This window comes from Phocoena sinus, chromosome 13, assembly GCF_008692025.1.
Source record: "Phocoena sinus isolate mPhoSin1 chromosome 13, mPhoSin1.pri, whole genome shotgun sequence".
Classification (NCBI taxonomy): Eukaryota; Metazoa; Chordata; class Mammalia; order Artiodactyla; family Phocoenidae; genus Phocoena; species Phocoena sinus.
In genome coordinates this window covers 25,215,798-25,242,988 of record NC_045775.1, presented here as the reverse complement: position 1 = coordinate 25,242,988, position 27,191 = coordinate 25,215,798, and the positions used below count along the sequence as shown (strand labels likewise).

At 39.0% G+C, this 27,191-nt stretch overlaps 1 protein-coding gene across 1 annotated transcript in view; it reads left to right on the top strand.

Moving 5' to 3' along the window:
• The window catches only part of SRD5A2 (steroid 5 alpha-reductase 2), a 64,035-nt gene that overhangs the window by 31,805 nt on the left and 5,039 nt on the right, over positions 1-27,191 (top strand). Inside the window, exons 2-3 of the mRNA XM_032653377.1 lie at positions 22,012-22,175; positions 26,779-26,880. Coding sequence (XP_032509268.1) covers positions 22,012-22,175; positions 26,779-26,880 — 266 coding nt within the window. The remainder of the gene's footprint in view (positions 1-22,011; positions 22,176-26,778; positions 26,881-27,191) is intronic.

Below are 27,191 nucleotides of genomic sequence, written 5' to 3'. Positions count from 1 at the left end.
AAACAATAATGAACAACACAATAAATGAAATTAAAAATTCTCTGAAAGGAATCAATAACAGAATAACTGAGGCAGAAGAATGGGTAAGTGACCTTGAAGATAAAAGAGTGGATAAACTACCATAGAGAAGAATAAAGAAAAAAGAATCAAAAGAATTTAGGACGGTCTCAGAGAATTCTGGGACAACATTAAATGCAGCAACATTCAAATTATAGGGGTCCCAGAAGAAGAGGAAAAGAAAGAGTCTGAGAAAATATTTGAAGAGATTATACTTGAAAACTTCCCTAACATGGGAATGGAAATAGTCAATCAAGTCCAGGAAGTGCAGAGACTCCCATACAGGATAAATTCAAGGAAAAACATGCCAAGACACATATTAATCAAACTATCAAAAATTAAACACAAAGAAAAAATATTAAAAGCAAGGGAAAAGCAACAAATAACATACAAAAGGATCCCCATAAGGTTAACAGCTGATCTTTCAGTAGAAACTCTGCAAGCCAGAAGGGAGTGGCAGGACATATTTAAAGTGATGAAGGAGAAAAACCTACAACCAAGATTACTCTATCCAGCATGGATCTCATTCAGATTCAATGCAGAAATTAAAAACTTTACAGACAAGCAAACGTTAAGAGAAATCAGCACCACCAAACATGTTTTACAACAAATGCTAAAGGAACTTCTCTAGGCAGGAAACACAAGAGAAGGAAAAGACATACAGAAACAAACCCAAAACAATTAAGAAAATGATAATAAGAACATATATATCGATAGTTACCTTAAATGTAAGTGGATTAAATGCTCCTGCCAAGAGACATAGACTGGCTGAATGGACACAAAAAGAAGACCGTATGTATGCTGTCTCTGTTTAAAAGAGACCCACTTCACACCTAGGGACACATACAGACTGAAAGTGAGGGGACTGAAAAAGGATATTCCATGCAAATGGAAATCAAAAGAAAGCTGGAGTAGTAATTCTCATATCAGATAAAATAGACTTTAAAATAAAGGATGTTACAAGAGACAAGGAAGGACACTACATAATGATAAAGGGATCAATCCAAGAAGAAGATATAACAATTGTAAATATTTATGCACCCAACATAGGGCATGTCAATACATAAGGCAAATGCTAACAGCCATAAAAGGGAAATTGACAGTAACACAAAAATAGTAGGGGACTTTAATACCCCACTTTTACCAATGAAAAGATTGTCCACAATGAAAATATATAAGGAAACACAAACTTTAAATGACACATTAGACAAGATGGACTTAATTGATATTTGTAGGACATTCCATCCAAAAACAACAGAATACACTTTCTTCTCAAATGCTCATGGAACATCCTCCAGGATAGGTCATGTCTTGGGTCACAAATCAAGCCTTGATAAATTTAAGAAAATTGAAATAGTATCAGATATCTTTGCCGACCACAACCCTTTGACACTAGATATCAATTACAGGAAAAAAACTGTAAAAAAAGAACCACACACACATGAAAGGCTAAACAATATGCTACTAAATAACTAAGAAATAACTGAAAAAATCAAAGAGGAAATCAAAATATACCTAGAAACAAATGACAATGAAAGCACAATGACCCAAAACCAATGGGATGTAGCAAAAGGAGTTCTAAGTGGGAACTTTATAGCAATACAATCCTACCTCAAGGAACAGGAAACATCTCAAATAAACAACCCAACCTTAGACCTAAAGCAATTAGAGAAGAAGAACAAAACCCCCCCAAAATAAGCAGAAAGAAAGAAATCATAAACATCAGATCAGAAATAAATGAAAAAGAAATGAAGGAAACAATAACAAAGATCAATAAAACTAAAAGCTGGTTATTTGAGAAGATAAACAAAATTGATAAACCATTGGCCAGACTCATCAAGAAAAAAAAGGAGAAGACTCAATAGAATTAGAAATGAAAAAGGAGAAGTAGCAACTGACACTGCAGAAATAAAAGGATCATGAGAGATTACTATAAGCAACTATATGCCAATAAAATGGACAACCTGGAAGAAATGGACAAATTCTTAGAAAAGCACAACCTTCCCAGACTGAACCAGGAAGAAATACAAAGTATAAGCAGACCAATCAGAAGCACTAAAATTAAAACTGTAATAAAAAATCTTCCAAAAAGCAAAAGCCCAGGGCGAGATGACTTCATGGGCGAATTCTATCAAACATTTAGAGAAGAGCTAACACCTATTCTTCTCAAACTCTTCCAAAATTAGCAGAGGGAGGAACACTCCCAAACTCATTCTACGAGGCCACCATCACCCTGATACCAAAACCAGACAAAGATGTCCCAAAAAAGAAAAGTACAGGCTAATATCACTGATGAACATAGATGCAACAATCTTCAACAAAATCTTAGCAAACAGAATCCAACAGCACATTAAAAGGATCATACACCATGATCAAGTGGGGTTTATCCCAGGAATGCAAGGATTCTTCAGTATACACAAATCATCAATGTGATACAACATATTGACATATTGAAGGATAAAAACCATATAATAGATGCAGAAAAAGTTTTCCACAAAATTCAACACCCATTTATGATAAAAACTCTCTAGAAAGTAGGCATAGGGGGAACGTACCTCAACATCATAAAGGCCATATATGACAAACCCACAGCCAACGTCGTTCTCAGTGGTGAGAAATTGAAACCATTTCCTCTAAGAACAGGAACAAGACAAGGTTGCACACTCTCACTACTATTATTCAGCATAATTTTGGAAGTTTTAGCCACAGCAATCAGAGAAGAAAAAGAAATAAAAGGAGTCCAAATCAGAAAAGAAGTAAAACTGTCCCTGTTTGCAGATGACATGATACTATACATAGAGAATCCTAAAAATGCTACCAGATAACTACTTGAGCTAATAAATGAATTTGGTAAAGTAGCAGGATACAAAATTAATGCACAGAAATCTCTTGCATTCCTATACACTAATGATGAAAAATCTGAAAGAGAAATTAAGGAAAGATTCCCATTTATCATTGCAACAAAAAGAATAAAATACCTAGGAATAAACCTGCCTAAGGAGACAAAAGACCTGTATGCAGAAAACTATAAGACACTGATGAAAGAAATTAAAGATGATACAAACTGATGGAGATATATACCATGTTCTTGGCTTGGAAGAATCAACATTGTGAAAATGACTCTACTACCCAAAGCAACCTACAGATTCAATGCAATCCCTATCGAACTACCACTGGCATTTTTCACAGAACTAGAACAAAAATTTCACAATTTGTATGGAAACACAAAAGACCCCGAATAGCCAAAGCAATCTTGAGAAAGAAAAACGGAGCTGGAGGAATCAGGCTCCCTGACTTCAGAATATACTACAAAGCTACAGTAATCAAGACAGTTTGGTACTGGCACAAAAACAGAAAGATAGATCAATGGAACAGGATAGAAATCCCAGAGATAAACCCATGCACATATGGTTACCTTATCTTTGATAAAGGAGGCAAGAATATACAATGGAGAAAAGACAGCCTCTTCAATAAGTGGTGCTGGGAAAAGTGGACAGCTACATGTAAAAGAATGAAATTAGAACTCTTCCTAACACCATAGACAAAAATAAACTCAAATTGGATTAAAGACTTTAATGTAAGGCCAGACACTATAAAACTCTTAGAGGTATACATAGGTATAACACTCTATGACATAAATGACAGCAAGATACTTTTTGACCCACCTCCTAGAGGAATGGAAATAAAAACAAAAATAAACAAATGGGACCTAATGATACTTAAAAGCTTTTGCACAGCAAAGAAAACCATAAACAAGATGAAAAGACAACCCTCAGAATGGGAGAAAATATTTCTAAACGGAGCAACTGACAGAAGATTTTTTATTTTTTTAACATCTTTATTGGGGTATAATTGCTTTACAATTGTGTGATAGTTTCTGCTTTATAACAAAGTGAATCAGTTATACATATACATATGTTCCCATATGTCTTCCCTCTTGCGTCTCCCTCCCTCCCACTCTCCCTATCCCACCTCTCCAGGCTTTCACAAAGCACCGAGCTAATATCCCTGTGCCATGTGGCTGCTTCCCACTAGCTATCTACCTTACTACGTTTGTTAGTGTGTATATGTCCATGACTCTCTCTTGCCCTGACAGAGGATTAATCTCCAAAATATACAAGCAGCTCATGCAGCTCAATATCAAAAGAACAAACAACCCAATCCGAAAACGGGCAGAAGACTTAAAAAGTCATTTCTCCAAAGAAGATATACAGATTGCCAGGAAACACATGAAAGGATGCTTAACATCAGTAATCATTAGAGAAATGCAAATCAAAACTACAATGAGGGGCTTCCTGGTGGCGCAGTGGTTGAGAGTCCACCTGCTGATGCAGGGGACATGGGTTCGTGCCCCAGTCTGGGAAGATCCCACATGCCGCAGAGCGGCTGGGCCCAGGAGCCATGGCCGCTGAGCCTGCGCGTCTGGAGCCTGTGCTCCGCAACAGGAGAGGCCACAACAGTGAGAGGCCCACGTATCGCAAAAAAAAACAGAAAACAAAACTACCATGAGGTATCACCTCACACCAGTTCGAATGGCCATCATCAAAAATTTCCACTTCTGGGCATATACCCTGAGAAAACCATAATTCAGAAAGAGACACGTACCACAATGTTCACTGCAGCACTATTTACAGTAGCCAGGACATGGAATCAATCTAAGTGTCCATTGACAGGTGAATGGATAAAGGAGATGTGACATATATACACAATGGAATATTACTAAACCATAAAAAGAAACGAAATTGAGTTATTTGTAGTGAGGTGGATGGACCTAGAGTCTGTCATACAAAGTGAAATAAGAAAGAGAAAACAAATACCGTATGCTAACATATATATATATATGGAATCCAAAAGAAAAAGAAAAAGGTTCTGATGAACTTAGGGGCAGGACAGGAATAAAGACACAAATGTAGAGAATGCACTTGAGGACACGGGGAGGGGGCAGGGTAACCTGGGACAAAGTGAGAGAGTAGCATAGACATATATACACTACCAAATGTAAAATAGATAGCTAGTGGGAAGCAGCTGCACAGCACAGGGAGATCAGCTCTGTGCTTTGTGACCACCTAGAGGGGTGGGATAGGGAGGGTAGGAGGGAGATGCAAGAGGGAGGGGATATGGGGATATATGTATACATATAGCTGATTCACTTTGTTATACAGCAGAAAGTAACACAACATTGTAAAGCAATAATACTCCAATAAAGATGTTAAAAAAAGTGGAAACAACCCAAATTTCTATCAGCTGACAAATGGGTAAACAAAATGTCATATATCCATACAATTAACTATTATTTGGCTATAAAAATGGAATTAAGTAGTGATACAACATGGATGACCCTTGAAAACATTATGCTAAATGAAAGAAGTCAGTCACAAAAGACCACATATTATGTAATTCCATTTATATGAAATATTCAGAACAGGCTAATCCTTTCAGACAGATATTAGCAATAGATTGCTGGTTTCCAGGGGCTAGGGAGTGGGGGAAATTGGGATTGACTGCCACTAGGTATGGAGCCTCTTTTTGTGGTAATGAAGATGTTCTGGAATTAGTGGTGATGGCTGCACAGCTTTGTGAATATACTAAAAAACACTGAATTGTGCACTTTAAAAGGGTGAATTTTAGGTATGTTAATTTTATCTCAATAAAGCTTTTATAAAAATAAGCAAATCTGTATATATATTCTTATTTCCCTTTCTTGATTATGAAAAGGGGCCAAATTTTAGATACTATTTTATAGCTTTCTTTTTTCACTAACAAATGTGTCTTAGTGCTTGGATGAATCTCGAGGGAGATATGCTGAGTGAAGAAAGCTGATTTCAAAGGTTACATATGTATGAGTCCATTTACGTAATATTCTTGAAATGATAAAACTATGGAAAGGGATAACAGATTAGTGGTTACCAGGGGTCAGAATAGGGTAGGCATACATCTGTGGCTATGAAAAGACAGCATGTAGAATCCTTGTGGTGATGGAGTAATAAGCAAATATACTGAAGTTTAAAAGTGTCATAAAATACTATCTTAGTTTTTTACAGATGCATTCAAAAACTTGAATAACATGCATGATTTTCTATGAAAATATAAATTTTCCAAAATTTATTAGGATGCCCCAGAAGGCATAGCTAATCTAAACAAACCGATTACCATGAGAGAAATAGAAATATGATCAATAATATTAACAACTCCTCCTCCCAATAATACAGTCCAAGGTAGATTTCACAAAGGGCTTTTACCAGATATTTAAATATGGGTAATTCTGGTGCTATTTATGTCATTCCAGAGCATGGTCAAAGAACAAACGCTTCCAGATTCTTTTTAAAGAGCAGAACGTAACATTATTTGCAGATGCTGATAGACCTGGAAAATATACTGAAAAAGTATTATAAATAATAAGGGAGTTCAGGATGTGGCTGGGAACAAAATTAATGTTAAAGGCCTTCTTGTATATGTAAAACAGTTATAGATGTAAATGGAAAATCCTATTTACAGTAACACAATTTTAAAAAGAAAAAAACCTTTTAAAAACCCTTTTAAAAAACCCTTGGGTTTAAACATTAAAAATGTGCAAAATATATATGAAAAAACTTTAAAACCTACTGAGGGACGCACAAAAAAAGACCCAAATATGTGGAAAGGAACATCCTGTACCTGAATAGAAGAGTAATGTCAACAACAACTAATAAAGATAATGTTTACAAGAATAACATATTTAATCAGCTTTTATTATTTGTCCTGTTCTAAGCACTTTGAGTATGTTAATTCACTTAATCCTTACAATGCTATGAAATGAGCAGAGGAAGAAACAGACGTACTGAAGTTAAGTGACAGAGTCATCCATCTGGTAAGTGGAAGAGGCCCTACAATTTAACCTCTGGGCTCCACTGCCAGAATTTTCTCTTACTTAACCTAAAAAATGGAGATGTAACTCACATATCATAAAATGCACCATGTTAAATGTACAATTCACTGGTTTTTAGTATATCCAAAAAATTGTGCAATCATTACCACTATCTAATTCCGGAATATTTTCATCACCCCAAAAAGAAGTCCTGTACCTGGTAACAGTCACTCCCCATTCCTTAATTCCCCATCCCCTGCCAACCTTCAATCTACTTTCTGTCTCTAAGGACTTGCCTATTCTGCATATTTCATGTAAATGGAATCATAAAATATGTAGCTTCTTTCACCTAAGATACTGTTTTCAAGGTTCATCCATGTGGTTTATAGTTGAATAATATGCCATCAGTATGGCTTTATAACATTTTTGTTTATCTATTCATCAGTTGATGGACATTGTTTCTATTTTTTTGGCTACTATGAATAATGCTGCTATGAACATTTGTGTACAAGTTTTGTATTAACATACATTTTCATTTATCTAGGGTAGATGCCTAGGAGTGGAATTTCTGGGTCATATGGTAACTCTGTTTAACTTTATGAGGAGCTGTCAGGCTGTTTCTGTTGAAGTGGCTACACCATTTTACATTCCCACCAACACTTGTATAGTAGTTCTAATTTCTCCTCACCAACACTTGTTCTTTTCTTTTTTTAAATTATAGCCTGCCTAGTTGCCTTAAAGTGGTATATCATTATGGTTTTGTTTGACATTTTCCTAATCTCTAAAGATGTTGAGCATCCTTTCATTTGCTTATTGAACATTTGTTTATCTTTTTTGGAGTAATGTCTATTCATATCCGTTGCCCTTTTAATTGAGTTGTTTGTCTTTGTTGTTGTGTTGTAGTTCTTTATATATCTGGATATAAAACCATAATCAGATACAGCTTTGAAAACATTTTCTCCCATTCTGTAGATTGTCAATTTACTTTCTTAATAATGTTCTTTGCTGTACAAAAGTTCTTAATTTTGATGAAGTCCAATATATCTATTTTTTCTCCTTAGCTTTTTTTGAATTTTATTTTATTTATTATTTAATTTACACAGCATGTTCTTATTAGTTATCTATTTTATCCATATTAGTATATATATATCAATCCCAAACTTCCAATTCATCCCACACAAACCCCCCCCACACCCGTTTTCCCCATTGGTGTCCATACATTTGTTCTCTACATCTGTGTCTTTATTTCTGCCTTGCAAACGAGTTCAACTGTTCCACTTTTCTGGATTCCACATATATGAGTTAGCATACGGTATTTGTTTTTCTCTTTCTGACTTACTTCACTCTGTATGACAGTCTCAGGTCCATCCACATCTCTACAAATGACCCAATTTCATTCCTTTTTATGGCTGAGTAATATTCCATTGTTTATATTTACCACGTCTTCTTTATGTATTTGTCGGTCGATGGGCATTTAGGTTGTTTCCATGACCTGGCTATTGTAAAGAGTGCTGCAATGAACATTGGGGTGCATGTATCTTTTTGAATTATGGTTTTCTCTGGGTATATGCCGAGTAGTGGGATTGCTGGGTCGTATGTTAGTTCTATTTTTAGTTTTCTAAGGAACCTCTATACTGTTCTCCATAGTGGCTGTATCAATTTACATTCCCACCAACAGTGCAAGAGGGTTCCCTTTTCTCCACACCCTCTCTAGCATTTGTTGTTTGTAGATTTTCTGATGATGCCCATTCTAACTGGTGTGGGGTGATACCTCATAGTCGTTTTCATTTGAATTTCTCTAATAATTAGTGACGTTGAGAAGCTTTTCATATGCCTCTTGGCCATCTGTATGTCTTCTTTGGAGAAATGTCTATTTAGGTCTTCTGACCATTTTTGGATTGGGTTGTTTCTTTTTGTAATACTGAGCTGCATGAGCTGTTTATATTCTTCCTTAGCTTTTGTTTTTTAACATCTTTATTGTAGTATAATTGCTTTACAATGGTGTGTTAGTTTCTGCTTTATAACAAAGTAAAGCAGTTATACATATACATATGTCCCCGTATCTCTTCCCTCCTGTGTCTCCACCCGCACTTCCTATACCACCCCTCTAGGTAGTCACAGAGTACCGAGCTGATCTCCCTGTGCTATGTGGCTGCTTCCCACTAGCTATCAGTGTATATATGTCCATGCCATTCTCTCAATTTGTCCCAGCTTACCCTTCCCACTCCCCGTATCCTCAAGTCCATTCTCTAGTACGTCTATGTCTTTATTCCCATCATGTCACTAGGTTCTCCATGACCATTTTTTTTCTTAGATTCCATATATGTGTGTTAGCATATGGTATTTATTTTTCTCTTTCTGACTTACTTCACTATGTATGACAGACTCTAGGTCCACCCACCTTACTACAAATAACTCAATTTTGTTTCTTTTTATGGATGAGTAGTATTCCATTGTATATATGTGCCACATCTTCTTCATCCATTCATCTCCTGGTGGGCACTTAGGTTGCTTCCATGTCCTGGAATTGTAAATAGAGCTGCAGTGAACATTTTGGTACATGACTCTTTTCGAATTATGGTTTTCTCGGGGTATATGCCCAGTAGTGGGATTGCTGGGTCGTATGGTAGTTCTATTTTTTGCTCTTTAAGGAAACTCCATAGTGGCTGTATCAATTTACAGTGCAATAGTGCACCACCCACCAACAGTGCAAGAGGGTTCCCTTTTCTCCACACCTTCTGCAGCATTTATTGTTTGTAGATTTTTTGATGATGGCCATTCTAACTGGTGTGAGATGATATCTCATTGTAGCTTGGATTTCTGTATATCTAATGATTAATGATGTTGAGCATTCTTTTTTTTTTCCTTTTTTTGTTTTTTTTAACATCTTTATTGGGGTATAATTGCTTTAGAGTGGTGTGTTAGTTTCTGCTTTATAACGAAGTGAATCAGTTATACATATACATATGTTCCCATATCTCTTCCTTCTTGCATCTCCCTCCCTCCCACCCTCCCCATCCCACCTCTCCAGGTGGTCAAAAAGCACCAAGCTGATCTCCCTGTGCTATGCGGCTGCTTCCCACTAGCTATCTACCTACGTTTGGTAGTGTATATATGTCCATGCCTCTCTCTTGTTTTGTCAGAGCTCACCTTTCTCCCTGCCCGTATCCTCAAGTCCGTTCTCTAGTAGATCTGTGTCTTTATTCCTGTCTTACCCTTAGGTTCTTCATGACATTTTTTTCCCTTAAATTCCATATATATGTGTTAGCATACGGTATTTGTCTTTCTCTTTCTGACTTACTTCACTCTGTATGACAGACTCTAGGTCTATCCACCTCAATACAAATAGCTCAATTTCAATTCTTTTGATGGCTGAGTAATATTCCATTGTATATATGTGCCACATCTTCTTTCTTCGTTCATCCGATGATGGACACTTAGGTTTTTTCCATCTCCGGGCTGTTGTTAATAGAGCTGCAATGAACATTTTGGTACATGACTCTTTTTGAATTATGGTTTTCTCAGGGTATATGCCCAATAATGGGATTGCTGGGTCATATGGTAGTTCTATTTGTAGTTTTTTAAGGAACCTCCATACTGTTCTCCATAGTGGCTGTACCAATTCACATTCCCACCAGCAGTGCAAGAGTGTTCCCTTTTCTCCACACCCTCTCCAGCATTTATTGTTTCTAGATTTTTTGATGATGGCCATTCTGACTGGTGTGAGATGATATCTCATTGTAGTTTTGATTTGCATTTCTCTAATGATTAATGATGTTGTGCATCCTTTCATGTGTTTGTTGGCAATCTGTATATCTCCTTTGGAGAAATGTCTATTTAGGTCTTCTGCCCATTTTTGGATTGGGTCGTTTGTTTTTTTGTTATTGAGCTGCATGAGCTGCTTGTAAATTTTGGAAATTAATCCTTTGTCAGTTGTTTCATTTGCAAATATTTTCTCCCATTCTGAGGGTTGCCTTTTGGTCTTGTTTATGGTTTCCTTTGCTGTGCAAAAGCTTTGACGTTTCATTAGGTCCCATTTGTTTATTTTTGTTTTTATTTCCATTTCTCTAGGAGGTGGGTCAAAATGATCTTGCTGTGATTTATGTCATAGAGTGTTCTGCCTATGTTTTCCTCTAAGAATCTGATAGTGTCTGGCCTTACATTTAGATCTTTAATCCACTTTGAGTTTATTTTTGTGTATGGTGTTAGGGAGTGTGCTAATTGCATTCTTTTACATGTAGCTGTCAAGTTTTCTCAGCACCACTTACTGAAGAGGCTGTCTTTTCTCCACTGTATATTCTTGCCTACTTTATCAAAGATAAGGTGTCCATATGTGCGTGGGTTTATCTCTGGGCTTTCTATCCTGTTCCATTGATCTATCTTTCTGTTTTTGTGCCAATACCATACTGTCTTGATTACTGTAGCTTTGTAGTATAGTCTGAAGTCAGGGAGCCTGATTCCTCCAGCTCCGATTTTCTTTCTCAAGATTGCTTTGGCTATTCAGGGTCTTTTGTGTTTCCATACAAATTGTGAACTTTTTGTTCTAGTTCTGTGAAAAATGCCAGTGGTAGTTTGATAGGAAATGCATTGAATCTGTAGATTGCTTTGGGTAGTAGAGTCATTCTCACAATGTTGATTCTTCCAGTCCAAGAACATGGTCTGTCTCTCCATCTGTTGGTATTATCTTTAATTTCTTTCAACAGTGTCTTATACTTTTCTGCATACAGGTCTTTTGTCTCCTTAGGTAGGTTTATTCCTAGATATTTTATTCTTTTTGTTGCAGTGGTAAATGGGAGTGTTTTCTTAATTTCACTTTCAGATTTTTCATAACAACTGTATAGGAATGCAAGAGATTTCTGTGCATTAATTTTGTATCCTGCTACATCAGCAAATTCATTGATTAACTCTAGTAGTTTTCTGCTAGCATCTTTAGAATTCTCTATGTATAGTATCATGTCATCTGCAGTGACAGCTTTACTTCTTCTTTTCCAATTTGGATCCCTTTTATTTTTTTCTTGTCTAATTGCTGTGGCTAAAACTTCCAAAACTATGTTGAATAAGAGTGGTGAGAGTGGGCAACCTTGTCTTGTTCCTGATCGTAGTGGAAATGGTTTCAGTTTTTCACCATTGAGTACGATGTTGGCTGTGGGTTTTTCATATATGGTCTTTATTATGTTGAGGAAAGTTCCCTCTATCCCAACTTTCTGGAGGGTTTTTATCATAAATGGGTGTTGAATTTTTTCACATGCTTTCTCTGCATCTGTTGAGATGATCATATGGTTTTTCTCCTTCAGTTTGTTACTATGGTGTATCACATTGATTGATTTGCCCATATTGAAGAATCCTTGCATTCTTGGGATAAACCCCAGTTGATCATGGTGTATGATCCTTTTAATGTGCTGTTGGATTCTGTTTGCTAGTATTTTGTTCAGGATTTTTGCATCTATGTTCATCAGTGATATTGGCCTGTAGTTTTCTTTCTTTGTGATATCTTTGCCTGATTTTGGTATCAGGGTGATGGTGGCCTCGTAGAATGAGTTTGGGAGTGTTCCTCCCTCAGCTATATTTTGGAAGAGTTTGAGAAGGATAGGTGTTAGCTCTTCTCTAAATGTTTGATAGAATTTGCCTGTGAAGCCATCTGGTCCTGGGCTTTTGTTTTTTGGAAGATTTTAAATCACAGTTTCAATTTCAGTGCTTGTGATTAGTCTGTTCATATTTTCTATTTCTTCCTGCTTCAGTCTTGGAAGGTTGTGCATTTCTAAGAATTTGTCCATTTCTTCCAGGTTGTCCATTTTATTGGCATAGCGTTGCTTGTAGTAATCTTTCATGATCCTTTGTATTTCTGCAGTGCCAGTTGTTACTTCTCCTTTTTCATTTCTAATTCTATTGATTTGAGTCTTCTCCCTTTTTTTATTGATGAATCTGGCTAATGGTTTATCTATTTTGTTTATCTTCTCAAAGAGCCAGCTTTTAGTTTTGTTGATCTTTGCCGTCGTTTCCTTCATTTGCTTTTCATTTATTTCTGATCTGATCTTTATGATTTCTTTCCATTTGCTAAGTTTGTTTTCTTTCTCTAATTGCTTTAGGTTTAAGGTTAGGTTGTTTATTTGAGATGTTTCTTGTTTCATAAGGTAGGATTTTATTGCTATAAACTTCCCTCTTAGAACTGCTTTTGCTGCATGCCATAGGTTTTGTGTCATCATGTTTTCATTGTCACTTGTTTCTAGGTATTTTTTGATTTCCTCTTTGATTTCTTCAGTGATCTCTTAGTTATTAAGTGGTGTATTGTTTAGCCTCCATGTGTTTGTATTTTTTTACAGATTTTTTTCCTGTAATTGATATGTAGGCTCTTAGCATTGTGGTCGGAAAAGATACTTGATATGATTTCAATTTTCTTACATTTACCAAAGCTTGATTTGTGACCGAAGATATGATCTATCCTGGAGAATGTCCCATGAGCACTTGAGAAGAATGTGCATTTTGTTGTTTTTGGATGGAATGTCCTATAAATATCAATTAAGTCCATCTTGTTTAATGTACCATTTAAAGCTTGTGTTTTCTTATTTATTTGCATTTTGGATGATCTGTCCATTGGCGAAAGTGGGGTGTTAAAGTCCCCTACTATGATTGTGTTACTGTTGATTTCTCATTTTATGGCTGTTAGCATTTGCCTTATGTATTGAGGTGCTCCTATTTTGGGTGCATAAATATTTAGAATTGTTATATCTTCTTCTTGGTTTGATCCCTTGATCATTATGTAGTGTCCTTCTTTGTCCCTTGTAATAGTCTTTGTTTTAAAGTCTATTTTGTCTTTTATGAGAATTTCTACTCCAACTTTCTTTTGATTTCCATTTGCATGGAATATCTTTTTCCATCCCCTCACTGTCGGTCTGTATGTGTCCCTAGGTCTGAAGTGGGTCTCTTGTAGACAGCATATATATGGGTATTGTTTTTGTATCCATTCAGCCAGTCTATATTTTTTGGTTGGAGCCTTTAATCTATTTACAATTAAGGTAATTATCGATATGTATGTTCCTATTACCATTTTCTTAATTGTTTTGGGTTTATTATCGTAGGTCTTTTCCTTCTCTTGTGTTTCCTGCCTAGAGAAGTTCCTTTAGCAGTTGTTGTAAAGCTGGTTTGGTGGTGCTGAATTCTCTTAGCTTTTGCTTGGAGAAGATTTTAATTTCGCCATCAAATCTGAGTGAGATCCTTGCTGGGTAGAGTAATCTTGGTTGCTGGTTTTTCTCCTTCATCACTTTAAATATGTCCTGCCACTTACTTCTGGCTTGCAGAGTTTCTGCTGCAAGATCAGCTGTTAAAGTTACGGGTATTCCCTTGTGTGTTATTTGTTGTTTTTCCCTTGCTGCTTTTAATATTTTTTGTTTGTATTTAATTTTTGATAGTTTGATTAATATGTGTCTTGACATGTTTCTCCTTGGATTTATCCTGTATGGGACTCTCAGTGCTTCCTGGACTTGATTAACTATTTCCTTTCCCATATTAGGGAAGTTTTCAATTGTAATCTATTCAAATATTTTTTCATTTCCTTTCTTTTTCTCTTCTTCTTCTGCAACTGCTATAATTCGAATGTTGGTGCGTTTAATGTTGTCCCAGAGGTCTCTGAGACTGTCCTCAATTCTTTTCATTCTTTTTTCTTTATTCTGCTCTGCAGTAGTTATTTCCACTATTTTATCTTCCACGTTACTTATCTGTTTCTGCCTCAGTTACTCTGCTATTGATCCCTTTTAGAAAATTTTTAATTTCATTGATTCTGTTGTTCATCACTGTTTGCTCTTTAGTTCTTCTAGTTCCTTGTTATACGGTTCTTGTATTCTCTCCATTCTATTTCCATGATTTTGATTATGTTTACTGTCATTATTCTGAATTATTTTTCAGGTAGACTGCCTATTTCCTCTTTATTTGTTAGGTCTGGTGGGTTTTAGCCTTGCTCCTTCATCTGCTGTGTGGTTCTCTGTCTTCTCATTTTGCTTATCTTACTGTGGTTGGGGTCTCCTTTTCGCAGGCTGCAAGTTCGTAGTTCCCATTGTTTTTGGTGTCTGTCCCCAGTGGCTAAGGTTGGTTTAGTGGGTTGTGTAGGCTTCCTGGTGGAGGGGACTAGTGCCTGTGTTCTGGTGGATGAGGCTGGATCTTGTCTGTTTTGCAGGTCCATGTCTGGTGGTGTGTTTTGGGGTGTCTGTGGTCTTATTTTTTTAGGCAGCCTCTCTACTAATGGGTGGGGTTGTGTTCCTGTCTTGTTAGTTGTTTGGCATAGCGTGTCCAGCACTGTAGCCTGCTGGTCGTTGAGTGGAGCTGGGTCTTGGCATTGAGATGGAGATCTCTGGGAGATTTTCACTGTTTGATATTACGTGGAGCTGCGGGGTGTCTTGTGGATCAGTGTCCTGAACTTGGCTCTCACACTTCAGAGTCACAGCCCTGACACCTGGCTGGAGCACCAAGAGCCTGTCATCCATATGGCTCAGAATAAAAGGGAGAAAAAGAAAGAAAGAAGAAGATAAAATAAAATAAAACTTATTAAAATAAAAAATAATTATTAAAAAAAATTTTTAAATGAAAGAAGAGAGCAACCAAACCAAAAAACAAATCCACCAATGATAACAAATGCTAAAAAGTATACAAACAAAACTAAAGAAACAAAAAAACCCAAAAAACGGACAGACAGACCCCTAGGACAAATTTTAAAAGCAAAGCCATTAATACAAAATCACACACAGAAGCATAAACATGCACACTCACAAAAAGAAAAAAAGGGAAAAAATATTTATATCATTGCTCCCAAAGTCCACCTCCTCAATTTGGGATGATTCGTTGTCTGTTCAGGTATTCCACAGATGCAGGGTACATCAAGTTGATTGTGGAGATTTAATCCACTGCTCCTGAAGCTGCTGGGAGAAATTTCCGTTTCTCTTCTTTGTTCGCACAGCTCCTGGGATTCAGCTTTGGATTTTGCCCCGCCTCTGTGTGTAGGTCGCCTGAGGGCGTCTGCTCTTCGCTCAGACAGGACGGGGTTAAAGGAGCAGCTGATTCAGGGGCTGTGGCTCACTGAGGCAGCGGGGAGGGAGGGGTATGGAGTGCGGAGCCTGCGGCGGCAGAGGCCTGCATGACGTTGTAGCAGCCTGAGACACATCGTGTGTTCTCCCCGGGAGGTTGTTTGTGGATCCTGGGACCCTGGCTGCGGCGGGCTGCACAGGCTCCCTGGAAGGGGGGTGTGGATAGTGACCTCTGCTTGCACACAGGCTTCTTGGTGTCGGCAGCAGCAGCCTTAGCGTCTCATGCCCATCTCTGGGGTCTCCGCTGATAGCCATCGCTTGCGCCCGTCTCTGGAGCTCCTTTGAGCGGTGCTCTGAATTCCCTCTCCTCGCGCACCAGGAAACAAAGAGGCAAGAAAGTGTCTTGCCTCATCAGCAGGTTCAGAGTTTTCCCCGGACTCCCTCCCGGCTAGCTGTGGTGCACCAGCCCCCTTCAGGCTGTGTTCACGCAGCCAACCCCAGTCCTCTCCCTGGGATCCGACCTACGAAGCCCGAGCCCCAGCTCCCAGCCCCCACCCGCCCCAGCTGGTGAGTAGACAAGCCTCCCGGGCTCCTGAGTGCAGGCCAGCACTGATCCTCTGTGCGGGAATCTCTCCGCTTTGCCCTCCGCACCCATGTTGCTGCGCTCTCCTCCGTGGCTCCGAAGCTCCCGCCTCTGCCACCCGCAGTCTCCGCCCACAAAGGGCCTTCCTAGTGTGTGGAAATCTTTCCTCCTCACATCTCCCTCCCACTGGTTCAGGTCCCGTCCCTTTTATTTTGTCTCTGTTTTTTCTTTTTTCTTTTGCCCTACCCAGGGACGTGAGGAGTTTCTTGCCTTTGGGGAGGTCTGAGGTCTTCTGACAGCGTTCAGTGGGTGTTCTGTAGGAGTTGTTCCACATGTAGATGTATTTTTGATGTATTTGTGGGGAGGAAGGTGATCTCCACGTCTACTCTTTCACCGTCTTGAAACTCCCCACCTCCTTAGCTTTTGAAGGGTCGTTTTCCCAGATAAAAAATTATTGTTTGGCAGGTTTTTTCTTTTTTTTTTGTCAGCACACTGAATATGTCATTCCACTGCCTGCTTGCCTCCATGGTTTCTGATGAGAAATCAGCTAGTATTGTATTGCATGTGGTGAGTTGCTTCTCTTTTGCTGTTTTCAAGACTCTTTGTCTTTCATCAGTTTGATCATGATATACCTACATTTGGATATCTGTGAGTCTATCTATGTGGAATTCACTGAGCTTCTTGGATGTGTTGATTAATGTTTGTCATCAAGTTCTGAAGTTTTTGGACATTATTTCTGCACATGTTCTTTTGTCCCTTTGTCATTATCTCTGTGTCCTACAGACTTCTGAACCTCTGTTTATTTTTCTCCATTCTTTTTTCTCTCTATTCCTGACTAGAATAATTCAATTAACCTATCTTCAATTTCATTGATTGTTTCTTCTGCCTACTCAGGTCTACTGCTAAGTTCCTCTAGTGTAAATTTCATTTCAGTTGTTATACTTTTCAACTCCAGATTTTTATTTGGTTCCTTTTTATAATTTTTATCTCTATTGATATTCTCTATTTGATAGTCTCTCATTCTTATACATTCATTTAGTTCTTTAGACATGGTTTCCTTAGCCCTTTGAACATATTTAAAATAGTCAATTTAAAATTTTTGCCCAGGAAGTCCAATGTCTGGGTTTCTCAGAGACAGTGTCAATTGGTTGCATTTTTCCCTATGTTTGGGTCATAGTTTCTTGTTTCTTTGCATGTTCCATATTTTATTGTTGAAAACTAAGCATTTCAAATAATACTGTGTAGCAACTCTGGAAATCAGATTCTCTCTGCCTCCCAGGGTTTGTTGTTGCTGTTTGCCTAGTAGCTTTTCTGAGCTCATTCTATGAAGCCTTCCTCTTGGTTGTGTGGCCACTGAAGTCACTACTTGGTTTTCTTAATGACCAGTTAATGATCAGACAGAGATTTCCTTAAACACCTGGGACCAATAAGTCTCCCAGTCTTTGCCAAGGGCCTCTGTGTGCATCTTAGAGAAGTCCTTCAACAACCACTCATGTAGATTACAACTCTGCTTTGGCCTCACTTGCTACTTTCACAGACCTCAAGGTCAATCAGACATGAGAGCTTAGGACATTTTCAGGTCTTCTTTTGAGTATGTGCATGGCCCTATGCATGTGCATGACTGTCTAGATTCCCAGAAATATGTATGAGATTTTCAAAGCCCCTATGGGCATCTCATTCCTCAGTCTTTCCTTTTAAGCTTTTTGATTAGTCTAACATTTGCCCCACCTGTTATCCATTACCTCAGGGCACTGTGCTGCTAAAACATTCAAAAACATCCCCCCATCCCCAGAAAGTTTTAGCACTAGGTAGGTTTGAGTGAGGTGGACTAAAGACAAGCCTTTTGAGTGGAGTCTTTCAGGGAACTACCAGACAGGTAAAATAATGACTTCTCTTTGGAAATGGGGCTTTGAAAGAGCTCAAGCCCTGTTTTGCTCCCTCCAATCCTGGGAGTGGAAGCTGTTACTTTTCAACGCTGTGCAGAACTGGAAAGTGGGAGATGGGATTAAGGTTAGTTGAAAATGCCACAGAGCTTGTTGTCCTTCCTGAGATTTAGCCTTTTTCTTGCCTAAATGCTCCCTGGGTTGCTGCAAGCCTTGGTTGGTTCCCAGAGGTCTGACATTTTTTTTTGTCAGTTTTTTTTTTTATGGAGGAGTGCTCTTGGAGGTTCTCCTTCTGCAGTTTCACTCTTCTAATTAATTTTTAAATTTAAGAGTACAGTTGACCCTTGAACAATATGGGTGTTAGGGGAACTGACCCTCCAAGCAATTGAAAAATCCATGTGTACCTCATAGTCAGTCCTCCATATCTGTGGTTCCTCAGTAAACGCCATTCCTCCTTATCTGAGGTTCTGTATCCCTGCATTCAACCAACCCTGTATAGTGTAGTACTGTAGTATTTACTATTGAAAAAAATTCATGGATAAGTTTACCTGGGCAGTTCAAACCCCCATTGTTCAAGGGTCAATGGTATTTCTAACATTAGTGAGATTTGGGAGTGGGTGTTTCACAAGTTAGTTTTAAAGTTCACATGAAAAACAGTGAAGAGTAACTTGAAAATCCATAAAAAAAGTAATGATATAAGAACAGCCCCTCCTAGTATTAAGACATATTTTAAAAGTACAATTATCAAAATAACATAGTACTGGGAATAAATAGATCAATGGAACAGAAACAAGTGTCTAGAAGAGAAACCAATATGTATGATAATTTAGTGTATAATATCAATGGCAATGCGTGTCAGTGAGGAAGAGATATTTAGTAAATTTACTAACATTAGGAAAAAAATTATGTTGGATTCTTATCTAATTTCTTGCAACAAAATGAATTCCAAATGTATAAACATTTGGAATGTTAAACATAAGATGAAATGTTAAAACATAAATGTTAAAACATAAAATGAAAAATCATTAAAATAATGGGAAAATAATCTTTCCTATTTTAACATCTTTATTGGAGTATAATTGCTTTACGATAGTGTGTTAGCTTCTGCTTTATAACAAAGTGAATCAGCTATACATATACATATATCCCCATATCTCCTCCCTCTTGCATCTCCCTCCCAGCCTCCCTATCCCACCCCGCTAGGTGGTCACAGAGCACTGAGCTGATCTCCCTGTGCTATGCGGCTGCTTCCCACTAGCTATCTATTTTACATTTGGTAGTGTATATATGTCCATGCCACTCTCTCACTTCGTCCCAGCTTACCCTTCCCCTTCCCCGTGTCCTCAAGCCCATTCTCTAAGACTGCATCTTTATTCCTGTCCTGCCCCTAGGTTCATCAAAACCATATATATATATATATATATATATTTTAGATTCCATATATATGTGTTAGCATATGGTATTTGTTTTTCTCTTTCTGACTTACTTCACTCTGTATGACAGCCTCAGGTCCATCCACCTCACTACAAATAACTCAATTTTGTTTCTTTTTATGGCTGAGTAATATTCCATTGTATATATGTGCCACATCTTCTTTATCCACTCATCTGTCGATGGACACTTAGGTTGATTCCATGTCCTGGCTGTTGTAAATAGTGCTGCAATGAACATTGTGGTACATGACTCTTTTTGAATGATGGTTTTCTCAGGGTATATGCTCAGTAGTGGGATTGCTGGGTCGTATGGTAGTTTTATTTTTAGTTTTTTAAGGAACCTCCATACTGTTCTCCATAGTGGCTGTACCAATTTACATTCGCACCAACAGTGCAAGAGGGTTCCCTTTTCTCCACACCCTCTCCAGCATTTGTTGTTTGTAGATTCTCTGATGATGCCCATTCTAACTGGTGTGAGGTGATACCTCACTGTAGTTTTGATTTGCATTTCTCTAATGATTAGTGATGTTGAGCATCCTTTCATGTGTTTGTTGGCAGTCTGTATATCTTCTTTGGAGAAATGTCTGTTTAGGTCTTCTGCCCATTTTTGGATTGGGTTGTTTGTTTTTTTGATACTGAGCTGCATGAGCTACTTGTAAATTTTGGAGATTAATCCTTTGTCAGTTGCTTCATTTGCAAATGTTTTCTCCCATTCTGAGGGTTGTCTTTTGGTCTTGTTTATGGTTTCCTTTGCTGTGCAAAAGCTTTGAAGTTTCATTAGGTCCCATTTGTTTATTTTTGTTTTTATTTCCATTTCTCTAGGAGGTGGGTCAAAAAGGATCTTGCTGTGATTTTTGTCATAGAATGTTCTGCCTATGTTTTCCTCTAAGAATTTGATAGTTTCTGGCCTTACATTTAGGTCTTTAATCCATTTTGAGTTTATTTTTGTGTATGGTGTTAGAGAGTGTTCTAATTTCATTCTTTTACATGTAGCTGTCCAGTTTTCCCAGCAAGGGTGTCTTTTCTCCATTGTATATTCTTGCCTCCTTTATCAAAAATAAGGTGGCCATTTGTGTGTGAGTTGGGAAAATTATCTTTGAGTAAGTAAAACACTATGGAAGGAACTCAAATACTCAACAAAGTAAAATAGATAAGCACATGTGGTATATTCATAAATGAAAATAATACACAACAATGAAAATAAATGAACTATAGCTATCCACAACAACATGCTTGAGTCTTAGAAACATGATGAGTTTCCTTTCATATGGAATTAAATATGAGCAAAATAAACTATGTTTTTAGGGATGCATACAAGTGAGGTAAAATTGTAAAGAAGCAAAAGGAAATGATTATTACAGGAATCAGGATGGTGGTGACCTCTGGGGTAATGGTGGCACTGTGAACAGGAGGGACCCATAGGAGGCTTCCAGGTGATGGCAATATTCCGTTTCTTGACTTGGGTTAGTGACATTATGCGTGTTTATTTGATAGTAATTCATTAAACTATTCACATAGGTTTATGAGCTTTCCTGTATGATGGTTATATTGCACCATAAAAGAAGAAAAATCAAAAACAGGACATAGTTTGCTGTCTAGTATTTAGCATTATATCTTGGGCAAATTTTAATTTTGACGTTATTTATATTTTTTAACCTCTTCCTAGATTCCTCTAGATTCATAGTTCCTAGCATTTAAAGGAATCTCTCACTTTTCTCAAGGGGTTCTGCAGCCCACTTTCTAGGGAATGCTACAATATCAGTAATTAAATCATATTAGAGAGACATATGGAAAGCCACATATGTCTGAACGACTCCTATCACAATTCCATTCCACTGCTACATGGGATAAGCCTGGCTTTATCTTTCTTCCAGCATAATCTGGATTTCACTTCTAGATCCATGTAAAGCTGATCTCCAGTCCTGTGTTTATAGGATTGAATTTATTAACTTAATTTATAAGGATGAAATTTACCTTTCAAGGCTGTTGTGGCTTGAAAGGCATGGTGGCTACTGTGTATTTTAATGAAACAAGACAAATAATAGCCTAAATGATTGCTCTAGAACCAGATAATGTCCTTTCATTGCATACAGTTAAGGGAAATGGTTTTTCAAAATGGGTTTGATGTGATTGCCTGTTACTTCATCTCAGTGATTGATTTTAACAATGGATCCTGACCTTTCTCCCCCATATACCCTAGGACATTTGTTTACTCACTGCTCACTAGAGGGAGGCCGTTTCCAGTTGTATTCCTTTTCAGAGGCTTTGTTTTCTGCATGGGAAATGGACTCCTCCAAGGCTACTATCTGGTTTACTGTGCTGAATACCCTGCTGAGTGGTACACAGACATACGGTTTAGCTTGGGTAAGTGAATCTGACTACTTCTCACCCATACCCCAGTTAACACCCCTTCCCACAGGCTAAATCACCATTACCTTTCGCTATCCTACTGCAATAACCTTCCAAGGATTCCATTCCCCCCACCCCCACCCCACGACTGCCTCCACCCTGGTCTTTTCTCTGTATAGCAGCCTGAGAGATCTTTGAAAAACATCATGTCATTACCCATCTCAAAACCCTCCAGTGCATTTCTGTTACTCTCAGGATAAAATACAAATTTCTTACCACTGCCTATGAAACCCAGATGTTCTTGGTCCTGCCCCATTTCCTGACTTCATTTCCTATCTCCATCCATCTCACTGTGCTGTAGCCTCAGTGGCTTTCCTGCTGGGCCTGGAATACTCAAGTTTGTCCTGCTCCAGAGCTGTCGTACAGACTACATCCTCTGTGTAGAATGCTCAGTCCCTGTATACTTGGGGAGCTTGCTCCCTCCCTTTATTTAGGTCTCTATTAATTCACACCTCCTCAGAGAGACTTTTCCTGACCACCTATCCAAAATAGTAGAAAACACTGATCATTGAATGTTTTTCATTATCTGCAAGAGGAGCTAAAGTTCTTTACTAAAGTAAAGGTTCAACTGTTTGTACATTCTTTTGGCTCAAAGGAAAAAGGCAGAGATTATCCTTAATCCTTCTCCTTACATCACATATCACGTTCCCTCCATCAGCTTAGTACAGCTGCCTCTAGTTCTAAAACATGTGCCGACTGAGCTCAGCTCTCCATGACTGCGCTAACTTCATCCTGGTCTGAGCCAGGATGACCTCTTGCCTGGACTGCCACGGTGACCTTCAAGCAAAACGTCCTACTTCCAGTCCTGACCCTCAGTAGCTCCTTCTCCACACAGCGGTCAGAGGGAACATTTGAACACACGAATGACCGGAGGATTAGTTGTACGAATGCTGGTACACGCACCCAGTGGAGTATTCTGGAGCCACAAAAACAAAGCAGAACAAAAGCAAGGACTGTCTCTGTGCTCGTCTGGAGACATCCCTAGAGCATGAGGTTAAATAAACATAAAGTGTGCACAGTGTGTACAGTGTGCTGCTGTTTGTGTAAAAAATTGGAGGAGGACCTCTTGGATTGATAAAAGAGAAACGTTTTAAAAAGCGTATCTGTAGGGTTTGGGGTAAAGAGAATGGGATGGTGGGCAGAAATTTTCTTTTAATACAGTTTTGTCCTTTGAATCGTGAAACTTCATAACTTAATTAAAAATCCAAATGAAAGTTGCTCAACACTGAGAACAGATAAATAAATGTACCTAACTGTATAGTTATTAAACTGATCCCATAACCACACAAGAAAATGATTTATGCCAGTTTACAGGAAATACAGAGAATCAAATCAGTTAGATGCCACCGTGAGGAAGTAAGCCAGTCTTATCTAGAAAGGGGGGCTTTCTGAGGGACACCTGTCTGGTCTTTTTAAGAAGTCAGTGTCCGGGGCTTCCCTGGTGGCGCAGTGGTTGAGAATCCGCCTACCAATGTAGAGGATATGGGTTCGAGCCCTGGTCTGGGAAGATCCCACATGCCACGGAGCAACTGAGCCCGTGTGCCACAACTGCTGAGCCTGTGCTCTGGAGCCCGTGAGCCACAACTACTGAGCCCACGTGCCACAACTGCTGAAGCCCGCGTGCCTAGAGCCCGTGCTCCGCAACAAGAGAGGCTGCCGCATTGAGAAGCCCATGCACCGCAATGAAGAGTGGCCCCTGCTCGCCGCAACTAGAGAAAGCCCGCGCACAGCAACAAAGACCCAACGCAGCCAAAAATAAATAAATAAAATAAATAAATTTAAAAAAAAAAAAAAAAAAAAAAGAAGTCAGTGTCCTAAAAAAAAAAAAAAAAGACAGGGGTCTGGGCTAGATGAAAATGGCCTTAAAGGATGTAATGACCAGATGTCGGGTGTGGTCCTATATTGGACTTTGGTTTACACGAACCAGCTAGAAGTGGTATTCTGGGGACATTTGAGGAAATTGGAATATGCCTACATGTTACATAAGATGAAGATCTGGAAGGACGTGCACCAAAGTGTTTAATGGTGGTAGTTCTTGGGTAGTAGGAACAAAGTGTCTTGGTTTTCTTATTTCTGCTAATTAGCATTTCATCTTACACAAAACATATATACTTCTTTTGTAATGATAATAAACTAACATCAGATCCTATTCTCCCCTGCTTAAAACCTGCCATTGGCTTCCTGTTGCAATTACAAATCCACACTCCTCACCATATCCTGTAGAGCTTGATGGGATTTTGAAAGTTCCATTCTCTTCTCATCTCCTCATTACCACCACCACCCCCGCCCCCCACCATCTATCTTAAAGCATTAGCTGTAGCACCTTCCTTCTGTTTCTTAGACATGCTAAACCTATACTAGCCTCAGGACCTTTGCATCTGTTAGTCCCTCTACCAGAATGCTCTTCCTCAGATCTTTGTATTCTCATTATTCAAATCATAGGACAGATGCCAGATCTTCAGAAAAGCTTTCCCTATTGACCTCATCTAAAGTAGAGACACTTCCTCCCCACCCCAATTCATTCTTTTTTATCTCCTTATCCTACTTTGATTTTCTGCTTTGTAGTGATATTATGTGATTTAAAATGTTTCATTATTTTAATTCATTTCTGTGTTTCTCCACTGAAATGTAAGCTCTATGAGAACAGACACCTTGACTGTTTTTTTCACTACTGTATCCCTGGTGTTTAGGACAGTGCTTGGTACATAGTAAGACCTCAACACCTGTTATCTGAATAAATGAATGAAAGAATCAACACATGAATGAGTCTCATACCATCCTTTTAAGATAGGTACTGTTGGAATCTACATGTTACAGATAAGAAAAGTGAGGCTGAGAGAGGATAAGTGACTTGTCCAAGGACACACAGACATCGAATCTAAGGTGCCTGCTTTTCCACTGCTGTGCATGCTATCTCCCCTCCCTCTCTCACACCCTCGTCCTCCCTCCACTGGTGTCCCTTTCCAGGTTTCCTTTCTTCCAGGCTAATAATCTTTTGACAAGACAACAATCATTATTTCATATCATAGCAAATGAGGTGAGAGTAGATGTGACTGTTTTTAATTCAACTGTTCTTGCTTTTTGCCTGATGTATTTTGTTTTTTTTTAATTTATTATATTTTTATTTTTGGCTGCATTGGGTCTTTGTTGCTGTGTGTGTGCTTTTTCTAGTTGTGGCAAACGGGGGCTACTCTTTGTTGCGGTGCATGGGCTTCTCATTGTGCTGGCTTATCTTGTTGCAGAGCACGGGCTCTAGGTGCGCAGGCTTCAGTAGTTGCAGCATGTGGGCTCAGTAGTTGTGGCACATGGGCTCTGGGGCACACAGGCTTCAGTAGTTGTGGTGAGCGGGCTCAGTAGTTGTGGCTTGCGGGCTTAGTTGCTCTGCAGCATGTTGGATCTTCCCGGACCAGGGATCAAACCCATGTCGCCTGCACTAGCAGGCAGATTCTTAACCACTGCACCACCAGGGAAGTCCCCTGCCTGATGTATTTTGATCAGCACAAATACACTTGGCTGAGAGCTGGGGTTCGGCGTCTGTGTGGAACAGTGTGATTCTGGGCCCATTGGGACATAATACATAGCATCCCTGACCCCAGCTCTCCTCATCTCAGACCAGAGCCCTTTCTGTACCTGTGAATGGGGAAGGGGAGTGTGCGTGTGAACTGGCCGTGGTGGAAACCAGTTTGCTAGGTGCCAAGCTCTCCAATTACTTCCATGAGCGTGGGTATATCAATCAGTAGTGCTCTCAGCAATAAGTCACAGAAACCCAACTCTTAGTGAAATAATTCAGAATTTATATTTCCTACATAACAAGATTGTCCTAAGGTAGGTGGCTTCTGCATTCCTTCAGCTGCTTGCTGGTGTCATTAAGATCTCAGGCACTTTCTGCTCCACTGTTGTGAGAATATTTACTTCTAGTCCTCATCACAGTCACATCATGGTTGCAAGATATTTCCTGTAGCTCAAGGTATCGCATCTGGCAACAAAGGAAGAGGGAGGTCATAGAGACACTGGTCCCATTTAGCCCCCTTTTTCAGAAAAGCAAAAGATTTCCAAGGAAACCTCCAGAAGACTTCCCTTTACATCCTCTTGGCAGAACTAGGTCACAAGACCGTCTCTCAGCCTCTGTAGTGGGGGTGGCAAAGGTGAAGGGATTAGAGTTGGCTGTTGAGTTTGCCGACCATGTTTTGATTATCTGTGAATGGGCTGAAAGCTTGCTATTTATTCATTCATTTATTTGTTTATTTACTTATTTAAGTATTGCACGGTAGGGCCTCCCTCTCTCCTTCCCCCCCCCCCCACTTGCCTCTATCACGTGACACTCTGCATTTTCAGCCCTTGGGTTTATGAAACAGCACAGCCCCTTTATTCAAGTTTAGAACCAGGGTTAGTTGCCCCCTCCCCCCCTTTTTTGCCTTAGTTTCATTCTTAAAATTCGAAGTCAAATGCCCTTCCCTTCATTTTTAGAAAAACAATAGCAACAACAAAAACTTTAGATTGTGAGAAAAACACCAAAAACAGGATATATTCTTAACTTCTCCCTCTCTTCTTTGCCAAGGTGTCTTCTTATTTATTTTGGGAATGGGAATCAACATTCATAGTGACTATATATTGCGCCAGCTCAGGAAGCCTGGAGAAATCATCTATAGGATTCCACAAGGTAATGTCTCCCCTGCCCTCCAGATTCCCACTCCTCCTTGAGAGCCTGTCTCAGGAATTACACTATGAGTAACAAAGGGACAGGGGGCAGAGAGGGCCCAGATGACACAATATATCCCAATATGTCCCTTACTTCTCCTCCACATCCCATCCTACCCCACAGCACATTTGCAGTCCTCATCGGAACCTGGAAGTTCAAGAGAAGAGCCCCCAGGAAGGTTCATGATCACAATACCCTGCAGGTGGGGGGAGGGAGGGGTTTGGGGTAGGGTGAAAGTAGGCTGCCTCTTAGTTGCGGTAGGTAAGATTATT